Source organism: Canis lupus, chromosome 6 (assembly GCF_003254725.2).
Source record: "Canis lupus dingo isolate Sandy chromosome 6, ASM325472v2, whole genome shotgun sequence".
Classification (NCBI taxonomy): Eukaryota; Metazoa; Chordata; class Mammalia; order Carnivora; family Canidae; genus Canis; species Canis lupus.
This window is the reverse complement of record NC_064248.1, coordinates 38,055,140-38,065,234: the sequence shown is the minus strand read 5'-3', so window position 1 is coordinate 38,065,234 and position 10,095 is coordinate 38,055,140. Positions and strand designations below refer to the sequence as shown.

The 10,095-nt window shown below is 60.4% G+C and overlaps 1 protein-coding gene and 1 long non-coding RNA gene across 2 annotated transcripts; one reads left to right on the top strand and one right to left on the bottom strand.

Moving 5' to 3' along the window:
• Positions 1-2,864: 2,864 nt before the first annotated feature.
• On the bottom strand, positions 2,865-4,462 carry LOC118354951 (uncharacterized). The gene is made up of 2 exons (XR_004816442.1): positions 4,127-4,462; positions 2,865-3,176 (listed from the first exon to the last, which is right to left on the bottom strand). It is a non-coding gene; the product is annotated as an uncharacterized LOC118354951 (long non-coding RNA).
• A 2,056-nt stretch (positions 4,463-6,518) lies between these two features.
• On the top strand, positions 6,519-9,920 carry CLDN9 (claudin 9). The gene has a single exon (XM_025416793.3). It carries the CDS (start codon positions 8,752-8,754, stop codon positions 9,403-9,405), a length of 654 nt encoding a protein of 217 aa, XP_025272578.1. The 5' UTR covers positions 6,519-8,751; the 3' UTR covers positions 9,406-9,920.
• Positions 9,921-10,095: the final 175 nt, after the last annotated feature.

Genomic DNA, 10,095 nt, shown 5'->3' with positions numbered 1-10,095 from the left:
GCCCTGCGTGGGGCTCCCTGATCTGTGGGGAGTCTGCTGCTCCCTCTCCCATTCCTCTCACTTGTTCTGGCTGGCTCTCTCTAGCTCTCGTCAAATAAATAAGATATTAAAAAAATTTTTTAAAGTCCAAATAGGGGATCCCTGGGTGGCGCGGCGGTTTGGCGCCTGCCTTTGGCCCAGGGCGCGATCCTGGAGACCCTGGATCGAATCCCACGTTGGGCTCCCGGTGCATGGAGCCTGCTTCTCCCTCTGCCTGTGTCTCTGCCTCTCTCTGTGTGTGTGTGTGACTATCATAAATAAATAAAAATTAAAAAAAAAAAGTCCAAATAGTCTCACCTTTCTCTGTCCCAAGATAATAGAATAAATTATGTCTTTTTACAGGTGTTAGAAAACCACAGGCCAAAAATGGAGCCACTTAGGCCAAGTCCCCAAATGAAAGGCTTAACACCCAAGTTAATCACAATTTCCACCTCCCCCAGAAAGTCTTAAGGTGTCAGTTAAGAATTTTCAGGTCAGCACCAATGAGTTGATGTCACATGGGCCTTCACTATCTGCCCTCCCCAAAGGAAGATGAGGTAATCCACCTAAGACCACCTAAGACGCCCCACACACATACCTCCTAAAGACAAGGTGACCTTGCCTGCAACAATCTTTTCTTTTGCTAATCACGTCCTTGCACCCTCCTCCTCCTCCCTATAAAAACCTTCCATGCTGCACAACTTGCAGTTCTCTTTACTTGGTGGATCAGGTGCTGCCCCATTCATGAATCCTTAAAGCCGATTAAACCTGCAAATTTACTCAGTTGAATTTTTGTTCTTTAACTCTGGAAAAGAGGATTAGAAATCAACCTCTGGGGACGCCTGAGTGGCTCAGTGATTGGGTGTCTGCCTTCAGCTCAGGGCGTGATCCCGGGGTCCTGGGATGGAGTTCTGTGTCAACCAGCACCCTGCTCATCAGGGAGCCTGCTTCTCCCTCTCCCTCTGCCCCTCCCCTTGCTGTGTGCGCTCGCACGCGCACTCTCTCTCTCTCTCTCTCTCTCCCCCACCCATCAGGTAAATAAATAAAATCTTAAAAGAAAAAAATCCAACCTCTGGACACAAGGGCCACCCAGCAGACTGTCTCAGTGAGGGCGATGGGTGATATCCTTCCTAACCCACCTAAAAATGTTCTAATATTATTCTTTTTCAAAAAGAGTTTATTTATTTATTCATGAGAGACAGAGACAGAGGCAGGGACACAGGCAGAGGGAGAAGCAGGCTCCCTGTGGGTCATCTCAGGCCCCTGAGGCGAAGGCAGACGCTCAACCACTGAGCCACCCAGGTGCCCCTCTAATATTCTAATAAAAGTTTCTATATTCCGATTTTATTTTTATTTTTTTAAGATTTTATTTATTTATTCATGAGAGCTAGAGAGGCAGGCTCCCTGCGAGGAGCCTGAACGTGAGACTCGATCCCAGGATGCCGGGAAGCCAAAGGCAGAAGACGCTCAACCACTGAGCCACCCAGGTGCCCCCTATATTCCGATTATAAAGAGATGGACCATTCTCTCCTTTTTTCTAATTGTCACCCATCTATCGTTTATATCCTCCGTTAACAATAGCGTAAATGCTCCATATCATCAAATTCTGGTTCCGAATTATTTTTTCTTTGAGATAACTGAACGAGAACCTGCACAGGTCTTGACCCAGGCCAGGCGCCTCATCCCGGAGTCACTAAGGTCAATCGTGGTTGGCCGCGGAGCGGCGGCTCAGCGGGCCCTGCAGCCAGGTGGGGGCGCCAACCGCGCGTGTGCAGCGCCTGGTCCCCGGGCCGGCGGGGGCGGGGCCTGCGCTCCGCGGGACGCCGTGATTGGTTGGGGACACGGGAGGGCGGGAGGAAGAGCTTGACAGAAGCGCTGCCGCCTCTGATTGGCCGCCAGGAGTAGCTCGTGCCGCCTGGCGGGACGGACGCGAAGGCGGCGGGCGCGTCGGCCCGTGATTGGCTGGGCCGGTCCCCGCGCCGCGCGTGGCCGCCGAGGGGAGGGACCGGGTAGCGGCTGGAGGCGGGCGCCGGGCCCCCGGGTGGCAGCGGCGGCCAAGCTGGCGGCGCGGCTTCCCCGCTCCCGCTCGAGCCCGCGCCTCGCCCGCGCCCACTCGCGGCTGGGCCAGGCCCGTGCGTCCCTGTCGCTGACCCCGCCGCCCGCCCCGTCGCTGCCGCACCCGCCGCTGCCCGGCCTCCCGCCCGGCCTGCCCCCCGCGCCGCCGCCGCCGCCCTCGGCGCTCGCCTTGGCGGAGTTGCCGCCTCTGCCGGCGCTGCCGCTGCGGCCCGAGCCGCTGGCGCCCTGGGGCCCCGGCGCCCACCTGGCGCTGCCCGAGCTGCCGCCGGAGGCCTGCGTGTCCGCGCCGCCCGCTGCCGCGCTCGCCCTGCAGGACCTGCCGCGCCTGCCCGCGCCCGCGCCGCCGCCCGCGCACCTGCCGCTGCCGCCGCTGCCCGCAGCCGCCGTCGCCGCCACGCCCGGGCCCGTGGGCGCGCGCGGCCGCCCGCCCCTGCTGGCCGATCCGCCCCCGCGGCCGCTGCCGCCGCTGCCCGCGCGGCCCTCGCCCTCCGGCCTGCTGGCTCCACCCGCGCCCCGCGCGCCCTGGTTGCTGCCCGCCTTCCCGCCGCCGCCGCCGCCGCACCTCTTCCTGTCGCCGCCCTGCTGACCGCCCGGCCCTTCCGAGGTCTGGACCCCGGCGGGCTGCGGGCGGCTGAGTAAGCAGCGCCTCCTGGGGCGCGGGGCCGGCCGATGCGCAAAGCGAGGGTCGGAGCCCGGGCTGGGGAGGCGGGAGCGGTGTCCGGGGAGCCGGCCAGCTTTGGTGGGGGGGGGGGAGCAAGTCTAAAAATAAGTTCATTTTAAGAATAGGGTCTTTATTCCACTTTGCTGCCCTACAGCAAGCCTCTTGCCTGGTTATTTGAGAATGTAACTCATCCCCTGTGCTGATAAGTGGGCCGCTTATCAGAGCCGCCGGGGCGGGCGGGGGTTGGGCGCACTTGGCTCCAGGAAATTAAAACAAGCGTTTAAAATGCTCTGTCTGGGCAGCCCCGGTGGCGCAGCAGTTTAGCGCTTGCCTTAGGCCCAGGGCGTGATCCTGGAGACCGAGTCCCACGTCGGGCTCCCTGCGTGGAGCCTGCTTCTGCCTCTCCTCTCTGTGTGTGTCTCTATGAATAAGTAAATAAGTAAAAATTCTAAAAATAAAATAAAATAAAATGCTCTGTCTGCGTTCGCAAAATGTCGCATTTTCCACTATAAAACGAAGAGTCTGGATGCATGACTAAGGTCCTGACCCACTATGTGTGGATGGCTTCTGCGAGACCCATACGCTGCCTTCCAAGTCTTGAGTCACACTGAACTGAAATAGAGCCCAGGGTTCTGCAGGCCTGGGTGCCCCGGAAAAGCCGCGGTGCTGATGGACGACCGATACTGGGCCCTGGAGCCACAGCATCACAGGCAAGGGCTAGGTCATCCCCCGCCGCTGGGAAAGCGCCCAAGGTGACTCATGAAAGGAAGCCCCTTTGCTCTCCCCACCTTTGCTTGGCCTCTCCTCCACCCCCACATTGCCAGATTCTCCCCAGCCTGTGCAAGTCAGAATAAACATTTCCTTTGTTATTCAGGTGGCTCCGGCTCAGGTAACCAGGCACAAGCCCTATCTCAGTGTGCTCTTCTGCAGCAGCTCAGGAGTGGTATCAGGAAGCCAGCATGACCTTGGGGGACCTCTGAGAGCTGAGAACCCATCAGCAAGAAAGGCAGTATATGAATTTCCTGTGACTGCTGTAGCAAATCGCCACAAATTGGGCAGCTTAAAGTAAAAAGGAATTTATCATCTCAGAAGTCCCAAATCAAGGCGCTGCAGGGCTGTGCTGTCCCATGGCTCTAGGGGAGGATCCCTCCTGGCCTCTCGGAGCTTCTGGTGGCCCCTGGCATCCAGCCTTGGCCTCTGTCTTCACCAGCCCTTACCCTGTGTCTCCAATCTTCCTATTTCCCTCTCAGACACCTGTCATTGGATGTGGAGTCCACCCTGAATCCAGAAGGATCTCATCTTGAGGTTTTAAATTTATCTTAATGTAATTACAACTGCAAAGACCCTGTTTTCAAATAAGGCCACACTCACAGATTCCAGGGTTTAAGCCCAGGCATACTGTTGGGGGCCACCATGCGATCCATACAGGCAGTGTCCTCTCCCCTGGGGCGCTGGCCCACCTCCAGACCGGTCTTCCCAGTGTCTCTTCCTACTGTGTCTGAAACCCTGTCTCTCACTGACCTGGAGCCTTGGGTGCCCAGCAGTCCTGGGCAGGAGCCAAAGGCACTAAGTACCTTACTAATGACTCCCCTTCCCCTTTCTTGAATCACAGCCCAGTTCCCACTCATGCTGGCTTGCTTCCTCCACCCCCTTTACATTCCGGAGCTCTCCTCTCCTCCCCTCCCCTCTCCTCTCCCTCTCCTCTCCCTCTCCTCTCCTCTCCCTGCAAAAAATCAGAGTAAACAGGAAGGACATCACTACAGTGAGGGGAAGGGCGACCCCACCCTCAGAACCCCGGACAGATAATAAAGCTAATTGCTTGCTACTCAATCCATGGAGTCTGATCAGGTTTACAGGTGAAACCACCACGATACTGTTAACAAAATACTCTCCTGCCAAGTCAATACCTATAGTCATCCCAAGGTGCGTGGGGTGCTCCCTGCCTGCACAAATTCTTAGAGTGACCCTGGAGGTGGGCGAGGCAGACTGCTTCCTTCATTTTCCAGCCAAGAGGCACCTGAGATGACTGCAATTGTCACTTGCCCAGGAAGGTCTAGCCCAGAGTCTCTTAGGCTGCCCAGAGCAGATGGTGAGCAATGATGGTGCAATCTGTGGGTCTGTGCCCGGGACACAGGGTGAAGGTGCAGCAGGTGGGGGGTGGCTCCTGGTGAAAGCAGATCCAGATGCAGTCCTGTGCGGGTGCCTGGTGTGGGATGGAGGGATCGCCGGCTGGGGAGGAATGGGGCAGGATTTGGGGGGTGGGGGGCGGTGGCTACTGGGCTGCCTTTGGGGAAAGAGGCACCAGGAGGCCCAGCTCATCCTGTGGCTCTGGGCTCTGGGCCTTGAAGTCAGGGTCTGGGGCTCTTTCAGGCTTGTCCTGTTTCTCACAAGTACCTGTGGCCAAGTTCCCATAGCTCTCTGAGCTTGTTTCCCTGTCTGTAAAATGTAGAATGGGTAGTAACCCAGTAAGAACTGTCAAGGGACCTTGAGGATTCATCTACACCTTTTGGTTCAGGGGCCCAGGGATCTGGCTTTTCTACCCACAAAGTCTGGGGCCTTGGGCACCTCTGCAAAGCAGAGGCTGGTTGTTCCCCAGTGCACCCCTGTACTCCTTGGCACCATGGTGGCTCTCCCGACCTTCAGTTCCCCTCCTTTATCTTTGGGCCACACTTTTCTCTAAAAGCATGGTAGAGGGGTGCTTGGGCAGCTCAGTCCGTTGAATGTCTGCCTTTGGCTCAGACCCTGATCTCCTGTGTCCTGGGATCCAGCCCCACATCGGGCTCCCACTGAGCAGGGAGCCTGCTTCTCCCTCCCCCTCTGCCGGTCCCCCTGCTTGTGCTCTCTGGCGTGCTCTCTCTAATAAATAAAATTTAAAAAAAATTTTTTTTAAATAAAAGCGTGGTGGACGTGAGGACTAGAGCTAACCCACAACTGCCCTTCCCCCATCTAAGCCCCATCCGGGTTTCCTCTGCCCCCATGGGTGCCCCCCCCACCCAGAGAACGAAGGTCACGTCCAGTTCGCCCCAACCAGAAGCAGTGAACAGGGCGCGGCCCTTCCCCCGTGCCTCAGTTTCCCTCCACAGCAGTGCAGCGGGACAGGTTCCCCTCCCCCACCTCTTTCCGGGCTGAGGTGTGGGGGTGGGGATTCCTGCGGACGGACGTGTTGAAGTGCCTTTGAGGCGGCGACCGCGCAGAGGGAGTCCCCACCTCTCCATATCAATGGCATTCCAGCCCCATTTACAGGCCCCGCCAGGCCCCAACTTTAACCCTTCGGCTCCCAGATCCAGCGGCGTCCAGGTGACCGAGACCCGGGAGGGCCGAGCAGGGCTGAGGGCGGGACGCGCGTCCTGCCGGCTGCCCGCGCCTCTTCCTCCGCGGCCGCCCCCTCCTGCCGGCCGTCCCTCCTTGTCCCCAACGGCCTGTCCCACTTTCAGCCGCCCTGGGGGCCTGGCGCGCGGTGCCTCCTCTTACAAACACGGAAAAGAATAGACTTAGGTGGGAAGCTGCAGCGGCCCCCAGAGGGCCGGCGGGGACAGGCGGGTGACAGGCCTGGTGACAGCCGCGTGTGGGCCCCCTAGCAGCGGCTCCAGGGGCGGCCATGTCGCGGAGCGCAGGGCCCAAGCGCAGAGCCCAAGACAACTGGGATCTCCAACCTCGACGGTCCCGGTGCCGCCCCCGGGCAGGACACTTCCTCCGGGCCGGGCACTGGGGGTTTACACCTGCCTGTGCGACTGGGGGCCGCTGCAGGCTGAGCGGCCGCCGGCACCTCGGGGCGCCGAGGCAGACCCGGCTGGAGGCCCCATGGGTGGCTCGCTGGGCCCCTCGCCCCCGGGGCGCCGCTGCCTCCTGACACCTGCTGGAACCTGTGTGTCTGGATTCCTCCAGGCCCCAGGCTTGCCTCTATTTGCCCTTCCTCTCAGCCGCCCCTCCCCTCCGAGAGATCTAGGCTCGGCCCCTTGCCAGTGGCGCCCCCACTCCCGGCCCTGGAGGAGGTAGTGTGTGCAGGAAGAGCCCGGGCCACCAGAGTTCACCTTGCAGTCCTACTCCGTGGTGCTGGCCTCCGTCTCCATTTTAGGGGGAGCGGCTCTCCGCTTCCTCTGGTCACTGACCCTTTTGCAAATCTAATGAGAGTAGAAGCCTCTCTTCCAAAAAGTGCTAAAACCCATTCCCAAAAGCAGGCAAGCACTGGAAGTGAAAATCTCTTATAGGCTAAGCCCCACTGAGCAGGTGAAGAGGCACCCGGTGTGCACGGCTCCCAGGGCCCTAGAGCAGTGCAGTGAATGAGGTGTGCCTGGGGAACCCCCGGGCCATCAGGGGCTGTCTCCTCATAGGGCAGATGGGCTGTGGGCCCTCCTGGGGGAGGCGTAGAGGCCAGAGGCTCTTCCAGATTAAGGGCCCAGCTCCTTGAAGAGTCTGTTAGCCACCCAGGAAAGTATATGAATGGAAGGAATTGTCATGAGTGTCCCCTACCCCTCATTCCTTTTCCTTCAGCTCCTAGCACCTAGGAAAGGGCTTGAGGGGGTTCATGACCCCCCAAATGAGGGGCCCATGTTTGTGGGTCCCATCAGGTTTCTCACAGAGGGTCTTTGACCTAAGGAGGTTAAGGACCTTGACCTTCCATAATCTGTCCCTTGTTGGAGGCAGGATTTGAACTGACGTCTATGAGTCTCAGGTTGCTCCCCACAAACGGAGTCACAGGCTCCGAGGGGGTCTTTCCTGAGGACTGTGAGGCAGGGTTCACCTGGGCTTCTCCCCCTTGCCCTCCTCTGTGGGGTCTCTTGCAGAGCGATCACTTACTCCCCGTGGAAAAGACTTGGGTCCTGGGGGCTTCACCCCCATCTGGGGTTCCTGTCTCCGCCACTCCTCCCTTCACCACAGACCCCTGCACGCCCCTCCCCTACTTCCACAGACGACTCTTTATGCCTCGGCCCCTGGAGACCTTCGGCGGCTCAGCCTTCAGTTTCATTATCTGGGGGGGTAGGAAGGGCACACCTGAGCTGCGGTTGAAGTTGGGGGGGGGTTTCTAGGCCGTTGCCTGGGCGATGCTACCTGAGCTGGGCGCCAGGCACCTGTTGCCAGGGGAACAGTGCGGGCGGGGCCGTCCCCTGAGAGCAACTGGGGCCACTGGGCTGAGACTGGAGACAGATCGGGTTCCTGGGGCAGGCAGGGGGACGGGAGCTGGGCTGGGGGTGTGGATACTGGGGGAGCTGGGTGTGTTTGCAACACAAAATGAAAAGCCCACAGGGAGGAGTTGCTGGGGGCGGAGGCGGTGGCTCAGGAGGCAGCTGAACCTCCACTTCCCTTCTCTTCTCGGCGCCGACTGGAGCCCTGCCCTCACCCTTGCCTACTCCCCAGCTGGTCCTCAGCCTCTCCTTTCTTTTGTTCCTGCATCCCCACAAGCACGGATGTCCTTTCGTCTGGTTCCCGGTGGCAGTACCCCTTCCCAGGCTCCCCATCCCATCCCCAGCCCCTCCTTCTCCCAGTAGCTCAGCCTCCGCCAGTCTCCGCTTCGCCGCCCCTCCCTCTGCCTCCACCTCAAAACCCCGCCTGCACCTGGGAGCCCGCTGAGTCCCCAGGTGACACCCACAGAGGGTGCGCTGCTCAGTGTGAAGCTGCACCTGCCAGCGGGACCTCAGCCTGAAGGTGGGTCTGGAGGGTCTTTGCAAGCTGGGCCAGGCGGGCGGCGGCCAGGACGTGACAGCAGGGTGGCAGGAGCAGCAGCCACTGGGCATCGGATAGGCAACGGGCCCCTGGAGGGGACACTGCGACTTGGCTGGAGCAGGACTGTGAGATTGACCTGTGCGTGTCGGGGTGAGAGAGACACCCGTGAGGGGCTTGGAGAGATGTGCTTTGCAAGAGGCCCACAGATGTGAGGACTGTCCGGCCGAGGACGCGGACTTCTCCTTGCGCTGGGCGCCAAGACGCCCACCCTGCAGGATCCGACCCACCCCTGAGTCAGCCAGGTTGTTCAAGGTTCAGAAGACCTGAGGGGACAGATGGCTTCAACAGCCCTTGAACTCCTGGGCATGACCCTGGCCGTGCTGGGCTGGCTGGGCACCCTGGTGTCCTGTGCCCTGCCCCTGTGGAAGGTGACGGCCTTCATCGGCAACAGCATCGTGGTGGCCCAGGTGGTGTGGGAGGGGCTGTGGATGTCCTGCGTGGTGCAGAGCACAGGCCAGATGCAGTGCAAGGTGTACGACTCCCTGCTGGCGCTGCCCCAGGACCTGCAGGCTGCCCGCGCCCTCTGCGTCGTCGCCCTCCTCTTGGCCCTGCTCGGGCTGCTCGTGGCCATCACAGGGGCCCAGTGCACCACCTGCGTGGAGGATGAAGGCGCCAAGGCCCGAATCGTGCTCACCGCAGGGGTCCTCCTGCTGCTCTCCGGCCTCCTGGTGCTCATCCCTGTCTGCTGGACCGCGCACGCCATCATCCAGGACTTCTACAACCCCCTGGTGGCCGAGGCCCTCAAGCGGGAGCTGGGGGCCTCCCTCTACCTGGGCTGGGCCGCTGCCGCCCTGCTCATGCTGGGTGGGGGCCTCCTCTGCTGCACGTGCCCTCCACCCCAGATGGACCGGCCCCGAGGCCCCAGGCTGGGTTACTCCATCCCCTCCCGTTCAGGGGCATCTGGGCTGGACAAGAGGGACTACGTGTGAGGTGGTGTCCCTGGAAGCCCGCTGTTCCAGCCCTGACCTCATGAGCCCTGGCCTCGTGCTGGATGCCCTGCTGTCACCCTGGCTCCATTCTGCCAACCTATTCCCCTGCGGGTGAAACCCATTTCCCTGAAGCTCCAGTCAGGCCTGACTACAGAGCTGAAACCTGACCCTCTCCAATGGGGTTCCCACAAGTCCTTCTCCTGCCTCCACCCAGGCAGAGCCAGAGCTGATGGGGTACACTGGCCTGCCCCTGCCTCCATCCCCAGACAGATTACTTTCTTCCATGGTCCACACTTGGGCTGGCCCTCCTCTTCCTCTGAGGTCACCTGGGCTTCACCCCAAGGGCAGCAGGTCTCTGGCTCCAAACCAAGGAGGGGATCCCTGCCCTGGGGTGGGTCCTCTCCAGCCTGGCCACCACCTGCATCCAGAGATCCAGGCCAGGAGTCCCAGCCAGTCACCTGCCCCACCTTCTCTGCTCACCTGCTAGTTGGAAATAAACAGAATTTTGTACCTTGGCTCTTCTGATCTGTGGTCAGGCAGGGAAGACCAGGTGGTCTTCCCTTGGGCTGTCAGTCCAAGGCCCGCTCCAGGACCTGTCCAGTGGGTGCCCTCCCTCCCTTGCCACGGGGGGTCCAAAGATAAGGTGGGTGAGTCATTTGTGCTTCCCTCCTCCCCCTGCCAGGCTGGCAC

Coding starts and splice junctions, on each gene's coding strand:
- CLDN9 (XM_025416793.3), top strand. CDS start 8,752: ATGGCTTCAACAGCCCTTGAACTCCTGGGCATGACCCTGGCCGTGCTG.